We start from the raw sequence: 26042 nt of genomic DNA on the forward strand, positions 1-26042 counted from the left end.
GGGTTGGCTGAGGCGGACGGCGGCGGGCGGGGATTGTCTAGGGCGGGCTGAGCGGCGGAAGCGGTGGCGGCGCGGCGGGGCGGGGCGCGCGGGCAGGCCGGCATGGAGCCCGCCGAGGGGCCGGGCGTAGTGGACTTCCACGGCGATGAGGAGATCATCGAGGTGGTGGAGCTGGGCCCGCCCGGGCCGGGTGAGACGGGGACCCCGCGCCGCGCACTGGGCAGCGCCTCCCGCCGGGGCAGCGGGCCCACTTCGACCCCGCACCAGCGCCAGGCCCGGCCCGTTCCGTTCCCTCTCCGATCCCTCCGGGCCTTCGGCCTCTCCCAGCGTCGCGCCCCGCTGCTGTGCGGCTCCTTCGCTCCGGGTCTCCTGGCCACGGTGGCGTCGTGGTGGCGCGGGCCCCAGGGACCCCCCATCACACCCCGTGCCTTGCAGTGGCCGATCCGGGCAGGCCGCGAGCCGAGCCCTGACCTCTGCCCCCTGCAGATGACCTGGCCGACGAGATGGAGGACGTGGACTTTGGCGAGGGGGGAGAAGAGCCCGATGCCGAGGCGTGGGAGACGGAGGACGAGGAGGGCGGGGGGGACGGCATGGAGCCGCAGGATGACAGCGAGGTCACGTTCTCCTTGCACTCAGGTGAGTGCCGGGCACGGGCATTGGCTGCCGGGGTCTCCCTCGGGACCTGCCTCCACACCCTGATGTTCACCGGGTTGAGGGTGTGCAGAGTAAGATCCTTGCATACCGCTGGCTCCTGGCTGTTTCTGGGATGGTCATCAGAACTCGGGGCTGTGCTTGTTTATACCTTACACTCTGGTAGAGAAGCCCTTTGAGCCTCCTACCATGGCAGCTCACCCTGAGCACTGCAGACAGCGCTTGATGTGCTTCCCCCATGGGAATTGATTCCCACTGGTTTGGTTAGGAGTTCAGCTAGCTGTGGGGTTTGGACCCCCTGGGAATGCTGGGTGGGGTGTGAGCAGTGTCTGAGCTGTGTGGCCTCTCTTTACTCTTCTGTGAAGCTTCTGTTTTCTGTGTGAGCCTTGACCCTAAGACCAACACGCTGGCAGTGACGGGTGGGGAGGATGACAAGGCCTTTGTGTGGCGTGTGAGCGATGGAGAGCTCCTGTTCGAATGCACAGGTGAGGTGCTTGAGAGTGGTAAAGCTCTGTCCCTCCCTGGCCATGCTCATCCCCAGCCTGTGCTCTGCTGGAGCTGGTCTCCTGACTGTCCTCTATGGCTCTGCCTGAGCAGTCTCTGTCCCCCAATGCCTCTAGGGCACAAGGACTCAGTCACCTGTGCTGGCTTCAGTCATGACTCCGTGTTTGTGGCCACTGGTGACATGTCTGGGCTTATCAAAGTATGGCAGGTGGATGCCAAGGAAGAAGTGTGGTCCTTTGAAGTGGGGGACTTGGAGGTGAGTGGTAGGATTCCTGGTGCTATGGGAAGCCCATGGACCAGCATGGGTGGTGGTGGGGACATGCAACCCCCATGGCGCTGCCTGTCCTCTCTCTGCCCAGTGGATGGAGTGGCACCCTCAAGCCCATGTCCTTCTGGCGGGCACAGCTGATGGCAACTCCTGGATGTGGAAAATCCCCAGTGGAGACTGCAAAACCTTCCAGGGCCCTGCGTGCCCAGCTACGTGTGGCAGGATCCTGCCTGACGGTGAGGCAGGAGGGCAGTCCAGGGTGGGGAGTATCACCAGCACTGTGACAGATCCTGCTGCCACCTCTGTCCTCCTGCATCTGCCAGTCTCTGCTGAGGGATGAGTGGGGCTCTGATTCTATCTGCTGGTCTTGTCTCACCCAGGGAAGCGAGCAGTGGTGGGGTACGAGGATGGGACCATGCGCATCTGGGACCTGAAGCAGGGAACCTCACTGCATGTCCTGAAAGGTACAGAAGAGCTTAATCACCTGGGGTGCTCCCTAATTGGGGAACATCCCCTTCTAGTAGGCTCTGAGCTCTGCACAAGTAGGGAAATGGCACATTCTGGGGCCAGGGAGGGAGACTGGTACTGGGGTTCCATGTCCCTGTGGATGCTGGCAGAACTGAGGCAGGTGGAGGCTGCAGAAGAGTAGGTTTTGAGGCCCACCCGGTCTCCATGGGGAGGACATGTGGAGCTCATGGCTGTACTGCTCACCTCCAGGCCAGGATGGCCACCAGGACCCCTTGACATGCTTGGCCAGCAATCAGGACGGCAGTTTGATCCTGACGGGCTCCGTGGACTGCAACGCCAAGCTGGTCAACTGCACCACGGGCAAGGTGGGTGCCCGCGCAGGCGGAGCCAGGAGCCGCCGGGGACCGGCCTGGGTGTGCGGGCGGTTCACGGCTCTGCCGGCCCCGAGGGGCTCGTGGTGGCTCCTGGCAGCCAGCAGGAGGCGACCGCGGCCAACACAGCCGCGGTGGGGCTCGGGGCCTGTCCTGCGGGGCTCGGAAGGGGCGCAGGTTCCCCCCTTCTTTGCTCCGAGGAGCTGAGGTTTTGGGCTGGATACCGAAGGGGACCTCGGTGCGGTGGGGGTCCCTTCCCCTCCCTCGGACATTCTCCAGCCTCCCTCCACGCAGGTGGTGTGTGTGTTCAAGATGGAAAGCACGGCCCCCAAGGCCCCTGGTGGTGAGAGCGAAGAGGCAGAGTCCAACTCGGTGGAGTCTCTGGGCTTCTGTAAAGTGTGAGTGTGGGGACAACCCCTCTTCAGTGTGGGATCTTACAGGGGGTGTTTCCGTCCCTTGCTCTGCTACGTTTCTCGTCTCCATCCTTCCCAGCTGGCTGTGGAGAGCCTGGGTCACTTGGGTGTGACACGGAGGACAAGGGAAACTATATGATCAGTCCTCCCTACAACCCGGTGGGTTTCTGAGCTAGCCTGACGAGCCACTGTTGGGCCAGGATAGCCTCCAGACGTGGCTGCTGGGGATCTTTCCTGCCAGGACAGTGTCTTCTTTCTTGTGAACCTCAGGCTCATTACTGACTGTCTCTGCCCTGTTGTGTTTCCTGATCAGGTTGTCTCTCACCTTCTTGATGCGCTAGGGTTTGCCTTCAACCTTGACATGCTTCCATCTCTGCTTCCCCCCGGACCATGTAATGCCTGTTCCCCTTTCTACAGGATGCCATTGGCTGCTGTGGGGTACCTGGATGGCACGCTGGCTATCTATGATCTCTCAACACAGAGCTTGAGGCATAAGTGCCAACATGAGGTACTGCCCTACCACCCCCTCCCTTTGCCTGGGGGTTGCTCTTTGGGCCCAGCCAAGACCTCCCTTGGAGCCCAGGGCCTTTCCTGGGGCCAGTTCCCAATTTGTGCTTCTCCCTCAGCCCCCTGGGCTTCCCCAAAGGCAGCCACAGTCCCTGCACAGAGGATGTGCCCCAGAGCCCAGCCCTGGGGGCTGGCCCTCCTATCCAGACAACGCTGGGGGAACCCATGGGGGGAGCTGAGCCTTGCTGGGGTCCCCAGTCCTCACCCTGTGGCCTCCCCCTGCCACAGTCGGGGATTGTGCAGTTGCTGTGGGAGGAGAGCTCGGCCGTGGTGTACACCTGCAGCCTGGATGGAGCCGTCCGGCTCTGGGACGCGCGCTCAGGGAAGATGATCAGCGAATACCGAGGGCACTCGGCCGAAATCCTCGACTTTGCTGTCAACAAGTGAGTGGGGAACCCCTGCACCCCTTCCCTCATGGAACTGCGGTGGGGGCCACCACAGGCTTGTCTCTCCTTTGGGTGCCCCTGGGGCCTGTTGCTCAGGTCCATGCTGAGACTTGAGGGTCCCAACGGAGAGCAGATCGAAGGTGGGCTCAAGGATGCCTAAAGCCCCCAGGCCCATCTCTGAGCCCTATCTCCCTCCAGGGATGCCTCCATTGTGGTGACAACTTCTGGTGACCACCAAGCCAAAGTGTTCTGCGTGCAGCGTCCTGATCGCTAGGAGCTGTGCTGAGGGATGTGTCCTAGCTCTGCTGCCAGGGGCTTGTGTACAGAGGGAAGGAGGAGATGGGTTCCACCACCCTTCTCCAGCGCGTGCTTTGTAATTTTCCAGTCTGCCTCACTTTGCCCTCACCATCTGGGGGCCAAGCCTGGGGTTTTGTATGAAAGTGTCTTTCAATTATATAAATTATTTCACTTATCTGGATGCCATCCACTCTGCTTGTTGGGGGGAAGAGGACCTGTGGAGCTACGTTCCCTCCCTCCTTAGGTATCTCCCCAGCACCCAGCCATGGCCTGAAGATCAACAGCAGATGTTTTTATGCTTGTCTGGGTGAAGGCAGAGACCCCCAGTTGTAGTTCTCCCTGTCAGGGGGAAGGAAGGCATTAGGGTAGGGTGCAGACTGCTAACTGAGGGTAGGAGAATCCTGCTCTGTACAGCCCAGGAGATCCTTAATGCAACAAGCTACTTGCTCCAGAACTAACTGGCTCGGGTACAGTCATTATACAGTAGATAACAGGCCCTCTGCATCTGTGACTTCAAATACGGCCACATATGTTGACAAGCCAAAGCCCCACAGCCTCTTAAGATAGAAAGATCTCCTTTATTAATGAACCCCAACAGTATTTCTTCAGATACAGGAGTTTTGAACTCAAATACTCAGAAGAAAACAAGTTAATATTGCATTATTCTCATAAGAAATACTGCAACTTATTTCCGGTAACTATTGCAAAGCGAAACAGATTGAAAAGAAAAAAAACATTAAAAAAGAAAAGAAATTAAGTCAATCAAACTGTAATTAAGGTTTTTGTTTCTTGGAACGATCAAGTCCTCGCAAGCACAGCTCGTTTCTGCAGATTACTCCCCAAACTGTCGTACAAACAGACCCCGATTGCGTGAATTCCTTATGAGCCCACAGAGGTGCAACATTAAAAGCTACGATTATCAGGTAGCAAGTGCCCCAACCTTCATACTCCACAGCAGCCTCAGGGACCCTGGTGTTAACGGGTTGTGAATGTCTTCCCCCTGGAAGGATGCAGAGAGAGGTCAGCACGGCGCCAGTGCTGTTCTGGGTGCCCCAGGGTGGCTTTTGGAGGGGCACAAGCTTGCACTGAGCTCTTGGAGCCAGGCAGGCACTGCTGGTTCAGAGCTTGCAGGCATTTGTGGCTGCAGAACCAGGTTATGGGGCTGTGTGGAAGGGTTGGCCTTTGCACAGCGGACAGCCCTGCTGCCCTGGGTCAGAGCTCACAGGACATGCCAGGATGAACAGAAGGAGGATACGAAGGGGCTCTGGGATCAGCAGAGGGAAAGGGAGCCCAGGGAAATGTGCTCATGCAAGTGCTCTCCCTCCACTCATCCTTTTATTCACAAGAGGGAGCCAGCCAGCCAGCCAGCGTGCTGGCCTAGGAGTGCTCCTCGCCTCAGGGCCAAGGAGCTACAGACAGTGAGCAGCAGGAACCTGCTCCAGCAACCACAAACCCCAAGGAAGGACCTGGCCATTGTCCCCACATGAGCTGGAGCTGCCCCCAGAGCCAATCCCAGAGTCAGCTTTAATACAAGAGGGGAAAAGCCCCATGAATGCCCCGTGGGCTCAGGGTGGAGGACAATGGAAACACCAGGGCTTGCAGAGCCATGTAGAAAAGTTTTGCGCAAAGGACCTGCCCGCCCAGGGTCTGCCACACACCCGGCTCCTGAAAGGACACGAGGCAGCAAGCGTCATGGAGGTAGTAGAGGGGTCCTGGGAGGCCAACACACCATGATCCAGCCTTTTACCTTGAAGCACCCAGGCAAGCACCTCTCTGTGAAACACTCCCTTTCTCTCTCAGATGGAGTCCCAGCACATCAGCCCCTATTCTGGTCACCCCCACAGCATCCCAGCCCTCCCCAGGCTGGAGTATGCCAAGGTGAAAATAAGCAAACTCCTGGCTGGCAGAGCTTGTTACTCACGTGATTGTTTTCATTTCTTTCTTCTCTGCGTCTGGACGGGCACGGTTCAGCACCTTGAGGAAATCCGATGTTTTCGCCCTCATCCGCGTGTGAATATAGGCCTGTGTTTCATTAGGAAAAAAGGGGGACATATCAGGATCCTGTTTTCACAGATGAGATTTCAGGACACAGGGTAGGAGCTCTCTTTCTGCTCCTTGTTAAGTGTGAGGGGAGTCCAGGAGGCAGTAGCTCCCCTGAACAATTGCCCTCATTTCTGTTCCCAGAAAGAAAGGAAATCAGGTCCAAAAGGGAAAAGTCCTAGTTCACTGCTAGTGGAAGCAAACAGGTATTGCCTGTGCCTAAGAGCTAAGGGAGAAGGTAATGATGCATTACTTGCCTCCCCTGCATGACAGGGAAGGGCAATGCCAGACCCTAAGTGAGCTCGTAGGAGAGCACCCATGCTCCACGCTCCTCCCCAGCAGCACCAAGGATAGACGGGCTGAGGCTACCCTGTATCCCCCAGCTCCATCCCATCAGTACCTTTGAGCACTTGATGTGATAGTGCAGGTAGTCCCGGAATGTGTGGATCAGGTTTATGGTGTTGTCTCTGGCAGCAGCATTGGTGTGACGGGGGAACAGCACTGAAAGAAGAGGGTGACACAAACTGTTAATGCCTCTTGAGGCTACCAAAGGGCTTCAGGTTCCTCCAGTGCTGGAGGCTTCAGTGTGCTGCTCCAAATAACTACTTTGCTCTCTACAGAGAGCCCATAACACCACAATTAAGCAGCACTTGTGATGTTAAGCACAGGGCTTAGCAGCACTTTCCTACATCTCTCGCAGCAACCTGGATACAGCCATTGCCCTCCAGAGGATGCAGACAAGGCCAAGTGCCCAGAGATGACGGCACTGCAGGAAACTCTATGATGCTACTTCAGTACCCGGGAGGAGCAAACGGACGAGAGAGCTGGGAGGCAGACAAGGAAGGCAGACAAAGAAGGCAGATCCAGTCTGCCCTTGGATCTTGGTATCAGCTGTGGGTTCCTGCCTGGCAGCTTGCCGGCGCTGTGACACAGCTACACTTGGTTACAGCCAGGGCAGGGCTCATAGCTGGCTCTTTCCACTGGCTGGCGCTGTGCTCAATGTCCCAGATCCAAGGGCTGAAAGACCTTTTTGTCTGCCTGATGATCTCACCTGGGACTGTCAGATCAGATAACACGGAAATTGCATCTCAACAAGAATGAAGTTTTGCTCATGTCCTAAGCCTGCCGTCAGACAGCCCTGCCCTAGCTGATGAGCTGCTCCAACCTCGAGGCACCATTCCCAGCAGAGGAGGGGGGCAGTGCTAGCCTCACCTTCCCCTGCAGTGCCTGTGCTCCACCTCTGAGCTCTGAACTGCAGGAATGTCAGCCTGTGAGACCCTAACCCTGACCCCCAATTTCTCTGGAAAAGACCTCTCCCTGTGAACAGGACAGGGTTTGGACTCCTCAGCTCAGCCCTAAGCAGTGCTGCCCAGGAAAAGGCAATGACTTTGCTGGCCAGCACCTCTGCAGGCAGGGGAAAGGCTTATCAGAGATGGGACTGTTCGGCCCAGAGCAAAGAGGCAGAGCTAGCGAAACAGAACTTGCTGCCCTGCTCCTACTCTCATTGCCTTTGCTGATCAAGCACTGCACAGGTACCTGCAGCTGGACAAACAACAAATACACTTGCATGGAACCACCCACAAGAAACCTTCATTTTCCACAGTATCACAGCAGAGCCACCCTTCCCTTGCTCCCAAATGCTGAGCTTATTTCCTAGGCAAACTTTAACAGCTCATTGTCTGCTTCCACACCTCACCCACAGCAGAGCTGAGGTGACCTGACACAGCAAAGGGACACACCGAAGGGGGCAGACAGCACAGAACACAACCCCAGAGTCACTGCAGCTCCAACGACCCATTTGAACACTCAGGGAAGGTGAATCCCTCTTTGGTTTGCATGCAGCAGCAGGAGCCTCTCTCCCCCTAAGCGTCCCCACGCCTCAGAGCTGCCTCTTACCAAAGGTGATGTAGCCAATGTTGTCGCCAACGGCCGCGTCTGTGTCTTTCAGTTCCAAGGGCGGCTCTCTGTGGCTGAAGAGCACCTGTGGGGCTGTGTGACTGGCCCGGCGACCCTCCTTGAACTCCTGAGCAAGACAAAGCAAATGTGAGTCCCTCTGAGGCCTTCCAGCTACACACAGAGAAAGCAAATGGGGTTTCCCCAGTCCCACAGAGCACTGAGCGGGAGGTTTCCCAGCTTTCCCTGAATGAGTCCCCAGCAAAACCAGAACAAATCAAATGGCTGCACCAGGTCTGGAGTGGCTTTTGGCATCTCACTTCCTGCCATGGGTGTTTTTTGGAAGGGACACCTCAGCCTGAGCAAGTGCATGAAACAGCACAGCTCCTGCTGGGAAGTCAACACCATGGGGCTTCCAGTGAAAGTGGGCAGCACCCACCACCCCACAGGAAATGAAACTTTCAGAAAGGGCTGCAAGGCAAGGTCTCCATTGCACCTCATGTAAAGGTCTGTCTGAGCAAGCATCTCCCACCAGGAAACTTTGCCTAAGCATTAGGAGACATCCATGGTGTTTGAAGCTTGTGTGCAAAGCCTGTTCCTCCTAACACTTCTCTACACCTTGAAACAATACTTCCAGGGAGGGAGATGCCTTCCATCAGGGAACCTTTCCGACAGCAGCATGACCCCCACCTCACATGAAATGAACTGGCCCTGCATTTCAGGAATTACATGACTGTCCCTATGTGGAGCTGGGAAAGTCCAGACACCATTCTCCTGCCCCAAGGCAAGGCAGCCTCCCCTCTGCCTCACTGACTGCCAGCCCAACCTACAGATCATCAGTCAGCCCTGGCCTCTTCTCCCTGCTGAGCACAGCTCACACTGGGGAGGACAGCAACATCTGTGCCCTTTTTAGAGAACAGAGTAGTTCACCCTGTACCAAGGAAGGTACAGGTTGGATATTAGGAAGAAATTTTTCACAGAAAGAATAATAAAATATTGGAATGGTCTGCCCAGGGTGGTGGTGGAGTCACCATCCCTGGATGTGTTTAAAAAGAGATTGGATGTGGCACTTGGTGACATGGTTTAGTCGAGGTGTAGGGCATGGGTTGAACTCGATGATCTTGAAGGTCCCTTCCAACCTGGTAATTCTGATACTGGGGTTTCCCTAATGAAATGCTTAGCTTGCACTTCTGCCTGCTCATGTGGGAGAGTGAAATGGTTCAGATGGCTTCATTGGTTAGTTAATGGTCAGATTTTCTCCATGAGAGCCCAGATGAGCAGCCACCATGCCTGACTGGGCTGGGTTATGCAAGAGCAACAGCTGGAGGCAAGGAGCCATTGTGACTCAGAGTGGAAATTCTTGTGGCTGGGCAAGAGCAGGGTTTGCTATTGTAAAACCAAGAACTTGGGACATGGAGACTCTGGGACAGCCACTGCCTTGAAGCCCTGCCACCTCCCCAGGAGCCTTGCAAGCCCTGTTTTGTTCACTTCACACCTCCCTCCCTGTTTTAAAAGCTGTATTTCAGGCTATGGGATATGCTGGTGAGATAAAGCTCAAAGCCAGAGCAGATGTCCTGTCCATAGCAAAGAACAGAGCAGAGCTGTGAGATATGACTCTCATCACAACAGACCCTGTTCTAATGACCCCAACACACGTAAACTGGTATCCAGCAGACTGGACCAGTAAGTTACTGTCCATGAGGCTGTCAGCAGCATGGCCTGGCACCCCTGAATGGAGGAGCTAAAGCTCCTCTAGCCCTGGAACACCCTGCAGGGCCCTTCTCCACAGCCATGCCCACGCAGGAGGCTCCCTGGGTGCTTCAGCAGACACAAGGTGAGCTAGGTGGGCCAGGGACATAGATCACACCCTGTACCAGCATGCACAAAGCCTTCCCTAGCTGCAAGCAAATGTCTCTATCTCCATAGGCTGCAAGCAATCACCAACAGACATGAAAAGAGTCTACTATGGGCCTCTTAACACTTCCCAGCTAAACACCAGTTGCAAAGGGTAGCTGAGTTCAGAAGTACTTGGTATTACGACTGATTCAAGCCCACAAACTAAGCAAATCCATAGCTCTGAAAAGCTCGAATTCAGAGCTCATTGCAGCATGTGAGAGCAGCCACACCGAGCTGGAGCCTCCCTGCAGCATCTGAGCATCAGCAGGAGCAAGCTTTGAGGTGAAGACAACTCTCAGCATCACCCCAGGCATGGCACATCATCGCCTCTCCCCTTCTTCTCCCTCTACATCCTCCCCACCATGCTCAGCTCCTCAGCTGGCTGACAATCCTCACCACAGCTAGCTGCACTACAAGGCCTCAGGGTGGATACTGAAGTATTCACCATGGTGTGTCTCATCTGTAACACATGATCTTTGGTTGTCCATATAAGCAAGACCATCAGTAATGAAGATGCCAATGCAAGAGCCTGGATTACAAAATCCACTGCCTATGTCTATTAACATGTTTTTTCCATCCCAGTGGAGCCTGCAGCCTTACAAAGCATTTCTGTACATTAAATTGCCTGTGAGCTCACTTTAGCCTAACATCTGCTTCTCTGGCAGCTTCAAGCATGAAGGCATCTGAAACGAAGACCAGACCCTTTCCCTGTAATTCAGTTTCCATACCTGCATAAACACCTTCCCGATCACCACGTCATCGTCGTCCTTAAATACCGTGCTGAACACAACCGTCACACGGTCCTTTTTTGCCTCGACATACCTGCAGGTGGGCAAGAGAGGGGAACCCAGCTGTGAACAGGAGCTAAGCAGAATGAGGAAACAACTGTGTGATGAGGTTAAGCACATCCAACAACTGTTCACAGGCCCGGCTGCCAAAAATTTCCCCTCCCTCGAGACAGTATTTACAGAGAGCAAAACATTTCTGTTGGGAGCAGTCAGTTCCTCTCCTGCGTGCAGCCACAAGTGCTGCCACTAACAGAGACTTGTGTAACAACTCTGCAGCCCAAGGGATGAGCATTACCCTCACTGGATACTTCTGACAGCCTAGGACAGGCCCTTAATACCTGCCAAAGTATTTTGGATTTCCTGACTTTCCACCACAACCTACAGCAGTGAGCAGGAGCAGAGTGTACTGAAAGCTGTTCAACTCCCATGAACACTTACATTGTCTCATCGTCCCTGTAGTGGATGACAGCTCTTTTTTCTCCTTCTTTGCCCTCTTCCTGGAATTTGAAATACTTCTCAAAGACTGAAGCAAAGCAGTTGCGCTTTAACATGCCAGCTTGGTGCACAACAGCGTCCTTGTCTGCGGGGAGGTTCTCCAGGTCGTAGAGCAAAGAGACATTGTAACCTGGGGATGGACAACCACTAAACTTAATAATATCTTAATGAATCCAGCAGTGTTTTCCAGAGAGACACCTAAAGTCCCACCTTTGCTTTAAGCCCCCCCCAAAAGCCCCGGGGGTGAGTGCTTCCCACTCCAAGCACAGCCAGAAGCCATGCCTGAACTCAGTGTGCGGCCATGGCAACGCTCCTAGGACTCCTTCCTGAGCTCCCAGATGCACCGTGCTGGCTGAACTGCTCCCAGGTTTCTGCAGTGAGTAGGAAGAGATGCTGTCACAGGTAACCATGGTTTTCCTGTGTCTCACAAAGTGTCTCTGAGCAGAACAAAGACCCCAACTGTGAGGAACAGAGGCTTCCCGGAGGAGGGCTGCATCAAGAATTACAGCTTGTGCTGCAACCTGCTCCAGCCCTGCTGTACCTGAGCTACCTTTTAAATTGCCATTCATTGTACAGAGAGCCCAAGATATCAAACTCTTGAAGTGCAGCCTTCACTCGAGCATTTCTGAGGCAATTTAAGTCACTTTGGAATTGCATTCACACACACAGAGTAAATGTTATTGCAGGGTTACCTGATTCAGGATTTACCAAGTAGTTTCCATAGACTTTCTTCAATACCTAGGAAAAAAAATTACACATTGAGAGCACAAGCTATCAAGAGCTGTTTCCTCCTGCACAGCCCAGGCCATGTTTGGTCTCCATTCAGAAAAATCAAATTACAGCATCTGCCTCCCCTAGTATAATTGAACTTAGATAAATATTAAGTCATCAGCTTCTAGTACTATTGGCTACTCCTGCTCTAGGCAGAGCTCCCTGAGCTCCACTCACAGGGGACACGCTGCAGGACAGAACTCAAAGCTGGAACTTGTTAAAGTTCTTGCCAGTCTTGACCTTGCATAGGGAGGAAAACCCTTTCCATATGCCTCATATCTTTAAAGAGCTGCCAGCAGAGCTTGATGCAACAGCTCTGAGAGCTACGACCCTTCTGCCCATTCAAAGGCAGGTGCAAAGCACGCCCTGTCCCTCTACCTGCAGGAAGGCAAGTTCAGAGCTGGGATCAGGCAATTCCCTGCCCTGCCTCAGCCTATTGCATGGGACAGATGGGGACAGAGAGGAAGCTGCCAGGCAGCTTGGATGCCTCCCAGGAGCACAGCCACCTACAGCATAGCGAAAAACCTTTCTTCAAACATAATCACTGCTGAATTTTACATCAATGACAATTTCCGACTGAGCCACAGCTCTGTGTCAATGAGGGGGCCGGGAACAGGAGGTATTTCACACAGAACATAGCAATGCTGTGGCAGAACTGGCCCTCCTGGGGTGACACCCACCAGCACACCGAGAGGATGCACGGGCTCTCTGTGTGCCAGCAGGGAGCCAGCCTGCCTGCAGCAGCCCAGGGGGATGCTTTGTCTTAGCAGGTAGCCCACTTTGTGCTCTTCACAGTGGGGTTTCACCCAAGACAGAGCAGAAACAAGCTCCATCATCTCCAGGGAAGCACAGAAAGCAGCAGTTTACTAACTGGCAATTTAAAAATGCAGTTTCTATTTAGCCAGCACTCCCAAGGCAGTTCTTCAGGGATCCCCTTTTCCTCTAAAAGCTTGGGAAGTTGCCTTCCACCACCACCACAATGGCTGCTGGTGCACAGTGGTGTCAGCCACTCGCTCACCACAGTTCTCCTGGGATCACACTCCAGGCCAACCCTCACTGAACAGCAGTACCTTCCGAAGCAGCCAATGCTGCTCCTCGAAAGCTCTGCACAGAGGGACCAGAAAAGCAGGACACTCAGTCATGTTTATTCTGATGTTTGTAGGCCTTGCAGCAACTCGCAGGAATTAACTTTGGGTTCAAATCACCTCTGGTGTGTCTCACCAGACTCACAATAAACTCATGGAGCATTCCCTTGTTTTCCTCCCAGAGCAGAGAGCCAGAGGCAAAACCCTGCTGAAGAGCCTTGAGTGAACCCCCTTTGCTACCATGAGAAGATTTGAAAACTGACTCAGGAACTGAGTCACATTTCCTGCCCCACCACCCAACCACAGCTCAAAGAGGCTCCTTCTTTCTACCATAAATGGCCCTCTGCAGCCCCGGCCCATTCAACAGGAACTGAACCTGTTGCTTCTCATAGCAGCAGCAAAAAGGGAACCAGTCTGCAGATCAAGGTCTGCACATGCAGAAGCCCATCACTCGCTCTCAAGTGTGGTTAGTCAGAAGAGCAGTGCCACATGTCTCACGATTGGTCTTGATGCCTTGCTTTCACTTGCAGGCTCAGCACATCAGTCAGGGAAAGTATTCCTATATGGTCAGGCCTCTGTCAGTCACTCATTTAGACTTTCAAAATTAATGGCACCTTTCGCCCTTCAGGCTGCAGGGTCATATAAGATAATTTCATATTCATGAGAGAGTACACACACACTCTGCCCTTGTCTTCGAAGCACAGGGCTGCTCCCTTCACCAGCATGAGATGGGAGCACAGATGCTTCTCTATGCGTTAGACATGAGATCCATCACCACTGCAAGAACACTGTCCATGCTAAGACAGGATCCACAGCCTCAAGGCCCAGAGATGCTCACTCACCTCATCAGCACCGTGTTCCTGGAGTTCCTTGTAGAATTTCAGAGAAATACTGACCATCACTTTTGTCTTGTCTCCATTGGGGTTTGAAATATGGTAAAGGACTCCATCAAAGTCTATGAAGCAAGCAAGAGAAACATGAGGGAACAGGAATCGGTTCCTATTTCTGAGGAAGGTTTTCTCTACATGTTCTAAGAACTGCATAAAGCAATACTGTTCCCTCTGCTCCAGCTCTCACACATACAGCAAGAGAGAAACCCATAATTAAGGAAAGTGGTACTGTCATGTAGGGAGACCTGGTATAATTCAAAGGGCTGAAACAGTTTTGACACGTGTCCATCGCAGAGAGCTTTAGTCTAGTGTCATTTACCATCCCTGACACATCCGCTTGTGCTCAATGCACACAGGACACAAATATACAAAGACAGGAGCCTTCTGGATGGCCAGCACAGAAAGTGACTGACATGCCCACCAGGCCAGCGATGCAGCCAGGAGGAGAAAACATCTCTGCCAGCAAAGGCAGCTCAGTGACTGCCTGCTGAGACAGCTTCCACTTCACTGAAGAATGGGTAGGGAGGGCAGGAGGCAGTGAAAGGCAACCCTCCAGCTGCCTTCCCTATGGAGCTCTGCAGCTTACACAGATTCTTGATAACAGAAGCAAAAAATCAGCTGCTGAATGAACACTTGAACTTCCTTGGCACTTCTCATCCTGGAGAGCAAACTTCAGGCACTGAATTCATCTTGTCTGTCACCCCGAGACAGCTTTCTAACAACCCAAACCAAATGATGCTAAAGACCTGATAACAAACAGCATCAAGGGCAGGACTGGAGAACAGGCAAGGTAAAATAGAAGACTGCACAGCAAACAAACTGTTGCCACCACTGAACTCATTGCTGTGAGGAAAGTCCTAGGGAAGGCAGATGGACAGAGAAAACAGTGGGGCAGCCAACAAAGCCCCAGCTCTGGGGACACTGCAGGGTGTCCACACCATCTGCCGCTGCGCAGCTCTCCTGCTCCTGCAGTGGTGCTGGGTGAATTTGGGCATACCAGGCATAATCCTGGGCAGACCATTCAAGCCAGCCCTGTTTTTCAGAGAAGACAAGAGAGCCACAGAGCTTACCTGCAAATGTTACTTCTACTGCCTCTGGTTTATTTCTAAAAAGAAAAGAAAACAAAGGAGGTAAGTGAGAACTCAGCGGCCTCCAACCTGCAAAGGAAAGAGGATTAATTTCCAATGCCTATTTCTCACAATCAGCTCTACCTGGAAACCCTTCTATCTCCTGCTGTTCAACTAGCAGATAACCTTCAACAAAAGATCTTGGACTTCTCCCCACTTCTGTAAGCACCAGTTTTACCCCAGATTATATAAAACAGTGCAGAGATACAGAACAGACATGATACAGGTTTGGGGACAGGCTCTTTTTTAAGTTCCTGCAACTTCATGGAATGGACTCCGAGGCTGAGCAGTCCCCCCGAAATACCCCAACATGATGCCAGCTACCTCTGCAGGGAAAAGTGTAAATCTGGGTTTTCTCTAATTCTGCCCAGTGTGGTCTCTAGGATCCCAAATAATCAACAAGGATACCTTGTGAGCCAAAGGCACATCACATCTTACACTGTGGGCATGATGATGTAACATCTTAACAAACCCTATTTGCCAGCTTGTCTGTGATCTGGAGAAAAGTAGGATCTCGTGAAAGATCTGACTGCTTCTGAAAAGTGATTCTGTTGGGACTGGCATGACATAAGTGCTTTGGCAGCTCTGAGGGGACTGGTAGTAATAGGTCATTCTCCAACAGGAAGCAATGCGAAGATACCTCCACTGCTGAGAGAAGGGGTGGAAAATGAGAACAGGATGAAAATGCTAGTGTGCTACTGGTGTTTCACAGCATCTCTCTGTTTATTCTTCAGATCCTGGTTATTAACAGTGTACAGGCTGCTGCTGCTGCTAACAGAAATCCAGCCTCTAAAACAGGTCATTCACACCTGTCTGAATCAACACACTGAAATAACTCCCCACACCAAAGCCAGTGTGTCGAGGCAGCCTTGTGGTCTCAACTACGCTGCCACTGCCCAGAGGCCAACTTCAACCTTTTTACCAAAACTTTCTTTGTCCATGCACATGGATACTGCTGGCGACCAGCAGAACATACATAGAGAAAGATGTATGGGGGAAGCCATGACTCAATATCTGCTTCCTCTCACCATATCCTGGAAAGGTTTTACTGATTTTTTTTTTTTTTTTTTTTTTTTTTACTCCCCAGCACTGTTCTTCCATCAGCTTTTCTGCAGACAGCCTCATTCCTGGAGGTCAGGAATGACCACCATGTGCCAAACCACAAGATGGACAATGCAGGGAGACCAGGGCACTGAACAGCAATGATCCCAGACCATGCACTGGATCAGTGACATTTTACGAGGGTGAAAAGGGAGGAATTAACCCCCAGCCACAGATCCTAAGTGGAAATGATGAGGTGTCGCTGCTTCTTGAAAGTTATTAGCTGTGAAAAGCAACAGCCCTTTTTGTTGGGAGACTCGAGAGCCTCTGTCTTTTGTGCAGCATCACTGAAGATGAAAACCACACACTTGAAAGAAGCAGTGCGAGTGTACCTGAGGCAGGCCTTTTAGCTTAAGCACCGTACCAGCTACCTGTGACCTTCTCTTGCTCTCATCTCCTGTTCCCAGCTGGGCCTGAGACAAAGGCTCAAAAAAGGCTTCATATTTAACTTGGGCTCTTGGAAAGGGGAGCAATTCCCTCAGCCGCACCCAAGCCACTTATGCTCACTAAGGACTGTTCAGAGCAGAGATAAAAGAAAACCCCACCGATCTCCCTTGGGCAGTCGATGCAGACGTGTTCCTCTTTTAGAGCACCACACTCAGACTTGGGAACCGGCTTGGATGGCAGTATAAATTTTTTATAAAAAAAGAAACCTATGTAGGAAGTTTCAAAGATAGCACAGTTAGGCACATGAGAGCCAGGAATATTAAAGAGGATGCATCCCCAAGCCTCTGTTCCATCTCCTCAAAGCTCCACCATTCAAGCCCTGTTCCACACACACACAGAGCTGATGCCTCCCACAGCCCCGGGCTCCCAGCAAAGCCTCTGAACACAGCACCTCCCTCCTAGAAAGGCAAGGAAGCAACTGACAGCCAGCCCCTGGAGTGCCTAGGAAGGACAACGATTCCCTGGCTCACATCCTGAGTACCCCAGGGGATGAGAGGAAGATCATGCTGGAGACTACATACCCAAAGACAGTTAATGTCTCTGCAGGAGAGAGCCTTTGTTCTGCACACAAAAGCTTACAGCTAACACAGCCCCATTTTTAAGCCTTTCATTGAGCAAGCATAATTTCTTAGAGAAGTTATTTTAACACTTATTTCCCAAGTGGCTTGGTTTTTGTGCTTGGGGATGGCAAGATACTGAAGGAAGAAGTAGGTAACTGGGCAGAACTTTGGGTGCTGAATATTCACCCACTTCCTGGTGCAGCCTCAGTGAAGCAAGCACTCACATGAGCCACACACAGAGCTCCTTGCAGCCATGCTGGCCCTGTCATCTCCTGCAGAGTGGGCTTTCTACCTCAGCTGGCACACACCTGAGTAACCCAGGCCTGTTCTGGCCCAGGGGAGGAGAGAGCACAGTATCAGAAGTGTGGCTGGGAATGAAGTAAGCTCTCTAAGCCCTTCACAGTTCAACAGCCTTACAACCCCAAAGTTTAAGTGCTTCTATTTATTTTTCTGGCTTGCCTCACCAGAACTATTCTGGCTGCTTAAAACATTTCTACAACAGAAAAATCACTCCTTTTGCTGCCTGTGTTGTTGTTCCCCCATCAAGAAGCCCCCAGGCAAAAGAGATTGGAGCTCTCACCTCCAGCATCCCTCAGCAGATTCTGGACAAGTGACGGTGATGCAGGTGTGATCGCTTCCCCTTAGCCCTCCCACCAACCCCATCTTCTGTCAGCAGAAACAGCAGCAGGGGACGTGCCAAACGCCCTGCAAAGCACAGTGTGTCTGCTCTGTGCATAGCCTCCCAGACACCCAGCTCTTGTGCAGGTGAAGGCTTCAAGCAGAGGACGCACAGCAGGCCTGGGACCAGGGCTGTAATGCTGTGGGGTGGGTACTGGTTACCATCAGGTTACTGGTGTGGTCTCAGAGAGCTCTGCCTGGTCTAGCATGCTCTAGTGTTCCCTGTCTCTGTGATGACACCCATCCACACCATGGTGAGAATCAGCAGAGTGACTGTCAGTCCCAGCCATCCCTTTTGTGTTTTAAAGCAGGCCTCTGGGCAGCCAGGAGCTCATCTGGGGTTCACTTCCACCCTAGTTCAAGTCTCTGAGACCCAGACTACTCTCAGAGGATTTCAGACAGCACAGCCCATCTGTTCCTGGGGCAGAGAGCTGCTGTGACCCCTGCAAGCTCCTTACCACCAATGCTACCTGAACCACAGCCTCACCCAGCGATCCTCCCTTTATGCTACCCTCTGCCCCACATGGACAATAAAACCAGCTCATACCAGGAATAACTGAGATAGCTCCTCTCTGCACTAAACACCGAAGCCAGACCAGACCCTTCTGCAAAACCCTGCCTGAACTCAGACGCTAAAATGGCAGCTGTTCCAAGCAGCAGCAGCAGCCCATTTTCTGATAACACAGGTCTGAAGTCAAATCCACGCCAAATCCCATCTGTCCTGAGTTTCTAACAATAAAAGACCGTGACAGGTTTTACATCTTCTTGCCTGCATTCCTCCTATTCATCTCCAAATGGATCCTACACTCCATCTAGCTAATACAGAGCCAGATCCAAATCAGATTTTTCACCCCAGCAGAACATCCATGAGAAGTCACAATGCCTGTGGAAAGGCGCCAGTGAGCACTTAAGAACAACAGCAAATCTTCTCCTGACAGCATTTCCTCAATTTTGACTCAGACAACTTCCAAACTTCCCTGCCTTATTCTCAGGCCATGGAGGCTCTTAGCCATATGCTATGAGAAATACAAGACCAGAAGAACGAAAACTGCAATTATACAGAGCCCTCATGTTCTGTGTTAAACAGACCTAAATGCAAACTTGGCCGACAATCGTACAGAAGCATCTCCCACATCACAATTAAGGCCTGTACCCAATAAAGGTGAATGATAATTATTTTAAAAGCTGCAGATGTGCAGATATTCTAATCTTTTGCCCGAGACGAGGGGGAGGGGAGGCAAGGAAAGGCAGCATTTTCAAAGCTTAAAGCTCCAAGCTGAGCTTTCAGATCAGCGGAGTCGACACACAGTGTGGAGAAAGCAAGCCAGATTCAGTGACAGACTGCAGGCTCCTGCTACAGAAAGGTCACCCCAAGAAAGAAAATTATGAGCAATGTCTAAAATTATCTGAACAGTTCCTCCACCCCAGGCCTGCTCAGCTAACAAAAGCTACTCTGCGTAAGCTGCGGGAGTGTGTGCAATCAAAGAGCTCCCATAGCTCTGGCAGCACATCCACCACGCACTCGAGCAGGAGCCAGGCGATGCCAAGCTGTGTATGGCAGCCCCTACACGTGCCAGCTCTCCGCTCTCGGTTGTGACCCCTCTGTGGCCAAGCTTCTCCTCTGCTGTGTGCCCAGCAGCCTGGAGGAGGCTGGCTGGTAGGAAGGAGCACCGGAATGCCCAGTGGACAAAGCACAGGCTAGCCCCGCAGCACAGGTCTGGACAGGTCTGCTTCCAGCCAGGTCTTTGCCCCACACATCTCTGTTCCAGCTGCAGGCAGGTAGCCCTTGGTTCCCTGCTGCAGTGATCTGATGCTGGGGCAGGCCTCTGTGGAAGAGCCTTATTTTGTGCACACCATTCACTGCATTTCTTTAGTACAGCAACCGATTCCCACTTTTCTTTGGTGGAAAGCACAGGTGGCTGCAGCAAGAACCGTTCTCAGAGGATAATACGAAGCAGGGCCCTTTCAGTAACCGGAGATGAAAACTGAGGCTGGAGTGATGAGAGAACTACCTGTGGAAGCCTAGCACTTTGCAGATCTGGGCTGCTCTTCCCTCCTGTTCCTTGCAATATCGCTCGAAAGTGGAGCACTGCCTAGCTCCAGACAGAGGTGGTTCATGATCCACCATTAACACAAAGTCACCTTCCCTGGTGGCTGAAGCCAGATATACTGTGGCAGCACAGGAGCTATGCTCAAACATGCTCAGTCAACATGGACAGCCAAGGTCTACCACTGGTGCTGCCCATGCCATGCTGAACCCAAGAGTAACACTTTCTGTGGTACCACTTCTGCTATGCATCACCATAGCACACCTTGTTGTCAGGCAGATGGGTTTCAGCAGGGCAGGTTGTGCCGGGGCAGATGTGTGGCTCCAGGCTGGGCTTGTGAGACTACTGAGCCAGCACCTGCCACTGCTGCTGCAGGAAGGAGATCTGATCCCTGCTCCTCAGCTGCACGATGGTGAGCAGCCTTCACATAATGAATGGGATGAGGAAACTCATCTGGGCTAAAAATACCCAGTTTTGACTGTTTAATTTTAACCTAGGTCACTTCCCCAATGCTGTTTCCCCTGAAGCCACAAAAATGTGGCTGTGTCAGCAAGAAGGATGGAGTGGCAGAGGAGCAACCTCTGTTTTCAATGGGGTTGCTGAGCTCCCCTGAAGTGCCAGAGCCACAGATGGCCACAGCCACTCCCACAGGATGTTTCTCCGTGGTGCCCATCAGGACCCAAAGCTCCCCTACCCTTCCAACATGCCCAACAGCCTCCAGATGCTCCTCAGTCTCCTCACAATGAACTCACTCCACATGTCACATCACAAACACAAAGTTCACGCTACCAGGTTTCACCCAGCGCTCAGCCTCTCTGTCTGAAAGGCTCAGCTCTACAGTCAAGAAGCACCAAAGTGACCACAAATGGGAAATACCATCAAGCACACGGATGCAGCTTCAACGCAGCTCTCCAACCAACACACACGAACTGCTCTGCATCAGGGAAGGTCAAGCTGTTCTATGCAGTCATGAAGCCCTGCAGATTTGTACCCACCAAGGGCTGTAAAGAAATCAATGATTTGAGATTCTCTTCCTTCCACCCTCATCCAAGGGAAAAGGCACTCTGTTCTCCAGCTATGCAAATTTGTTTTCTTTTGCACAGTGGGTACATACTAAGCAACAGTTTGAGAGAGATGATTAATTTACCAGAGATTCAGGGCAAGCTATGGATGGCTGGAAAACCAAACCCCGTGAACAAAGCCCTGTGCCACACCTGCACTGGGGTCAGTTAAATTAAAGCAGGACAAAACCGGGCAGCAAATCTGTTCCAGGAGGCAGTTCCTCCCCATGTGTTAAACAGAACAAGTATTCACCAGACACTGAAAGAAATCATCAAAATGTTTTATACTTAAATTGTTTGTTGTTTTTTGCAGTTAGCAAAAATGATGAGAAACAACATCTTCCAATTGGTGGAGCTCATCCCCTCACATCATGTTCCTATCAGAAATGGGAGAACGCAAGTGTGACTCCAGCTTCTTCTCAAGTCCAAATGAACTAGTCAAAGCTTATGGAACAGTTTATTCTCAAAGCTCATGAGCTACTTCATTTCAACACACTTGTTTCAGATACTGACCAGGTATTCCTCCACTGCAGCAGTTTGGCGCTCGAAAATTTCAGCAGCAAATTCCTAATTCAAGTTACTTCAACAGGTTCTGGCAGCTTTAGACCTTCATTTTAAAACGTGGTTGGTTTAAGGAAATGGATTTAAAACAAGAAATCACAATATTAAATATGTAAGTAAAAGATGTATTGAAGTCCATTACCTGTCACCACCTTGATCTAAATACTATTGTTCAATGGCAGCTGCCCAAGGAGAGATTTCCATGGGGTTTAGCCCACAAAACCAAACTGCATCTGGAATTACCCTCTTTACAGGTGGATGCTGCCAAGCTCCAAGGACCTTGTCAAGGGAGGACTCTTGGACATGAGTCAGGCCCTACCTCAAGTGCTGATCTGTGTGCAGCAATGCCAAGGCACTTTCCACATGAGGAACACCAGAGACAGCTGATGGACCTCTATGAACAGTGGACTTTGACATACAGTACAGGACAATAGTGTCATGGGCAGTCACTCCTAAACATGACCTAGTTCTATATGATATGGTGACATACAAAGTGTCTCTCACCTGATGGCCCAGGAAAGCCCTGCAGGGAGCCATGTGTGCCTATGGGGAGCAGAAGGAAGCGACACAGCCCAAGTCACACAACAAGTCTTTGGCAAAGGATTTGGGAACAAACCCCGCCCTGCCCAACTCCCAGGCTGATGCTGAAGCCATCAGGCACACCTGGCTCCAAGGCAACAGTTTTGGACAAATGCATAGTGCATTACACCAGCTCTACTCCTGGTTTAGAGGAAATGATGCAAAACCAGCTCTGTCTGAGTGTCCACACTCACTCCTCCCGGTCATGGAACCCCTGAAGGCTTGACCTTGCCCTGACTGTCCTGTGCTGTCGCTTGGGAAAACCATCACCAAAATGGTGAAATACAGGAAATATCCTCCTGCCTCCAAGTTCAGCACCATGGGAATGACCCCAGAACTGTGGCTGGAGGGAAAAGAAATTTCACATGAATAAACATTCTATAACACTCATTCCCTAAAAGACGTGAAATCAGAGGAAAAAGAAATACACCTCCCTGCACATCTCAGACCCTTGTCTCCGCCCTGCACTTGCCTTGACAAGAGGGCCACGGAATGAGCACAAAAGAAAATGCAGAAGTAAATAACTTCCTCTCTTCCAGCAACACACTCAAAGCACAGCACTTATCTAGAAATGACATCTGAAGAAAAGAACACGCTACAGATGAGTAAGAGGCAGAAGCAGAGCACTACAAATTGATCCAGGAACAGTCTGGCTGCCAGGCAAGCATGCCAACGCAAAGTGAGGAGGCTCTGCTGTACAGTGAAAAGGGAACTTCAGGGGCCTGCAGGTTGATCAGAGTGAGCAACCCCAGCTCTGGTTACACCAAGTCAGGGTTTCAAGGTGTGTTTAAATCTGCACACTGCCACCTCCACATTTACACCAACACAGGGACACATGCACATGCCTTCCCATCCAGCAAGAGGAGTGCTTTGATATGAACTTGTGATGAGCGAGCATTTTTGACACACACTATTAACCTCTATACATGTAATATTTCCCAGTGGATGCAGCTGCAATACCATAGTTGTCACCCAAGAGCTCTCTCTTCCCAGCTCAGTGCCTGTGCTCTGGGAGAACTTGTTGCATTAAACAATCAGGCTGAAGAAGAAGAAAAAGCCTGTGAGCAGCTCAGCTACCCTGCAAGGCAGTGCAGTCTGCGAGGTTATTTTATGGAGCAAGCAGACAAACGATCCCTAAAACAAACAAAAAAACCAACCCTGTGCAACAAGTCCACCAAGAGAGGAAAGCCGAGGAAATGGCCTCTGTCAAAGTACTGCACGCAAAAGGAGAAGGCATTGAAAGCTGCTGGAGAAAAAGGTGATGCAGAAAAAGGCACCTGCCTAGGGGGTCCCTTCTGAGAGTTGTGCTCTCTGAGGCACCAGGGCTGGCTCCACCCCAGAGATAACAGCACCCGGCTTTGCTTCTCTCGGCTTTGTCTCCATACAAAAGTGCCCAGCGTTACTCATGCTAGCAGGCAGTGCAATGAGCCCATGGGTAGCTCGGCTGCAGATAAGGACATTTATAAAAAGGGATGCTAACCATTCTGTGATTCTATGCTCTTCTGGGCTAAGCTGTGCTCAGATGAGCACCTTTACAGCCCCAGTGCAACACTCACAGCAAAATTATCGCTAGCTCCCCAGGTACTGAGGTGTCCCAGATGCAGGCACATATGAGTCCCCTCAGCGTACCCCCTCGAGCCCAGGACACCACTAAGCTGGCACCAAGGGCCATATCTGACCCGTGGGCCTGCATCTCTCACCTGCATCTCAAGAAAGCATAGGACAGAAGAGTAGAATCTGCTCCCCACCCCCAAAGCAACAGGCTGAGGCCACAACTCCACACACCGGCTTCCTGTTCCTCAGCTCCCCACACACATTCTGTACCAGCGCTGGCATCACACTGGGCCCGTTCTGATGAAGGCTGCTTTACCCAAAGCAAACATTCCTGACAATCCATCTTCCCTCCCTTCCCAACTCCCTCCTTCCCCAGGCCCTCCCTCCAAGCTCTGCTCCCTCAGCCCTCCTAACACTGCAATCTTCAGCTCCCTCTTCCTTCCCCGGGCCTCCTCACTGTCCTAGCACTAACCACCCCATCAAGCCCTGCTCTCCCCTTCAATTCTGCCCATTCCACCTTGCTTCCTCAGCCCCCAGGCCTCCTCTCTACCCAAGACCTGATCAACTCCATGGCCCCCCCCTTAGCTACCTTCACCCAGACCACCTTCCTCCAGTACCAACCCTCCTCCCAGCCCTTCCACCTCGCAGCCCCCCACCCTGTCCCAGCTCTATCCTCCTCTCTCCCAGGTCTGTATCCTACCTCACTGCCATCCCCCATCATTCTTCAGGCCTCCATCCTGCCCTGTCATCAGCCCCCCCTCCCAGCCCCTCCATCCCCGGCCCCATCCTGCCTCGGCTCCCCTCGCCCCGATCAGCCCCATCCTCCGCCGGCCCCCCTCCTACACCGGCACCACCATCCCTATCACCCGCCGGGCCGTCCCCTCTACCCAGGCGCCTGGCACAGCTCTGTCTCCCCACCCCGCCCCTCCCCCCCTCAGCCCCATCCCAGCCGCTCCCGTCCCCGCCCCGGTGAGGCCCGGCCCGGCCCCTCTCGTTCCTACCCGGCGGCCGCGCCCTCGAACTTGAGCGTGAGGGTCTCTTCGATGATGCGGTTGTTGACCTCGAGCAGGATCATGTCGGTGCCAGGGAGGGGAGAGGCTCTCAGGGAGCCGAGGCCGGAGGGAGCCGAGCCCACTGCGCGCACCGGGGACCCGCCCGAGCCTGCGCCGCCGCTTCCGCTACCGCGCCCGCGCGTCACGTCCGGCCGCGGCGGGGCCGGCGGGCGGTGGCGCGGAGGGCCCGCCTCTCCGCGTGACGTCACGAGATCCTCGCACCCCGGCCCGCGGGAGGGGGAACGGGGTACAACGGGTGACCCCCAAATGCGGTGGGGCAGGGGAAGAGGGGTGCCCCGGCGGATGGGGGTGAGCCGGGGGGGTGGCGGTGTCCCCAGCTGTGGGGGGCAGGAGTATGAGGTGAGCCTGGGGCATGGGGTGTCCCTAACAGTGCGGAGGTACCCCCAGGGATGTGGGGTGCACATGGGGTAAGGGGGTTCCAAAAGTGTGGGGTGCCCCAGGGATATAAGGGTGCCCCAGGAAGTAGCGGTAGTGGGTATGCCCCAAAGTATGGGGGTTCGCACAGGATTTGGAGATATTGGGGTGCTCACAGGGGAGAGAGGTGCCCTGTGGACTGCATGATTTTGCGGTTACGGGGTCCCAAAAGCATGGGGTGCCCCCAAGAGAGTGAGAACACCTTAGGGGGGCTGTGGGAGTGCCCTAGAGCTGGGGGAGTGCCCAAAACTTGGTGAGTGTCCCCAGGGAATCGAGTATCCTGGCTTCTGTGATGACGCCCCAGGGGTATAACGATGCCCTACAACTGTAGGGGTGTCCCCAGGGAAGAGTGGGGCACCCCTAAGACTGACAAGCGTTTCATAGCCGTGACAACGGCGATGTCCCAAGGGTTTGGGATGCCCCAGAGGAACGAGGGTCTGTGGGGGGCTCCCCTGGGTGCAGGTTGTCCCTAAAGGCTATAAGGTGCTCAGAGGAGTGAGGGCGCCCCAGGGTTACAGAGGCGCCCGGGTGGGGGTCCCATCGGGTCCGCGGGGCTGGGTGCCCAGGCACAGCTCAGTCTGTCGGCCTGGCTTGGCTGGGCTGGGCTGGGCTCGGCACAAGGTGGGAGGGACATGGGGCCCCCCTCCCGGTGGATCTCCTGAAGCATTTTCCAACAGGGGCAAGCCAGCCCCACCGTGCCCCCCAAAACGTCGGCGCCAACCCCCGCTGGATCAGGAACCCACTGCACAGAGCCCTGCCCTGGCATGCTCCACTGCCCCGGTGTGGCTCCACTCTCCTGGGGCGGCTATAGCCCCTGGGGGAGGCTCGAAAGGGAGCCTTGCATTCACTATGGGCAAGGGGACAAAGTGGGGGCCCCCAGCTGGAGACCCTCGCGGTGCATCACTGCAGGGGGGTGATGCACCCCTGGGTTCACCCTGGTGTCACCTGCTACCAGATGTCCTGTGACACCCTGGGGCAGGAGGGTGGCAGAGGGCTGTGGGTTCCTCCCAGCCCTGATGCTGGGGAGGGTGTCCTGAGGGGGTGCAGAAGGGTCCC

General features: G+C 53.2%; 2 protein-coding genes across 4 annotated transcripts; one reads left to right on the forward strand and one right to left on the reverse strand.

Moving 5' to 3' along the window:
- Positions 1 to 77: 77 nt before the first annotated feature.
- Positions 78 to 6929, forward strand: AAMP (angio associated migratory cell protein). 3 transcript variants are annotated; one of them, XM_080620607.1, is made up of 11 exons: positions 78 to 190; positions 487 to 636; positions 1017 to 1136; positions 1272 to 1411; positions 1515 to 1659; positions 1804 to 1887; positions 2141 to 2256; positions 2557 to 2660; positions 3093 to 3183; positions 3471 to 3625; positions 6666 to 6929. In XM_080620607.1, exons 1-11 carry the CDS (start codon positions 103 to 105, stop codon positions 6724 to 6726), a joined length of 1254 nt encoding a protein of 417 aa, XP_080476733.1. In that variant the 5' UTR covers positions 78 to 102; the 3' UTR covers positions 6727 to 6929. The 3 variants fall into 3 exon arrangements, with proteins under 3 accessions (XP_080476733.1, XP_080476732.1, XP_080476734.1); XM_080620606.1 differs by lacking the exon at positions 6666 to 6929 and adding an exon at positions 3827 to 4356; XM_080620608.1 differs by lacking the exon at positions 6666 to 6929 and having other exon boundaries at positions 3302 to 3597.
- Positions 4484 to 24685, reverse strand: ARPC2 (actin related protein 2/3 complex subunit 2). The gene is made up of 10 exons (XM_080620619.1): positions 24501 to 24685; positions 14854 to 14888; positions 13736 to 13848; positions 11730 to 11775; positions 10981 to 11167; positions 10483 to 10576; positions 7862 to 7988; positions 6366 to 6466; positions 5847 to 5947; positions 4484 to 4925 (listed from the first exon to the last, which is right to left on the reverse strand). Exons 1-10 carry the CDS (start codon positions 24572 to 24574, stop codon positions 4901 to 4903), a joined length of 903 nt encoding a protein of 300 aa, XP_080476745.1. The 5' UTR covers positions 24575 to 24685; the 3' UTR covers positions 4484 to 4900.
- Positions 24686 to 26042: the final 1357 nt, after the last annotated feature.

This window comes from Psittacula echo (genome assembly GCF_963264785.1).
Source record: "Psittacula echo genome assembly, chromosome: 6".
NCBI classification, from domain to species: Eukaryota; Metazoa; Chordata; class Aves; order Psittaciformes; family Psittacidae; genus Psittacula; species Psittacula echo.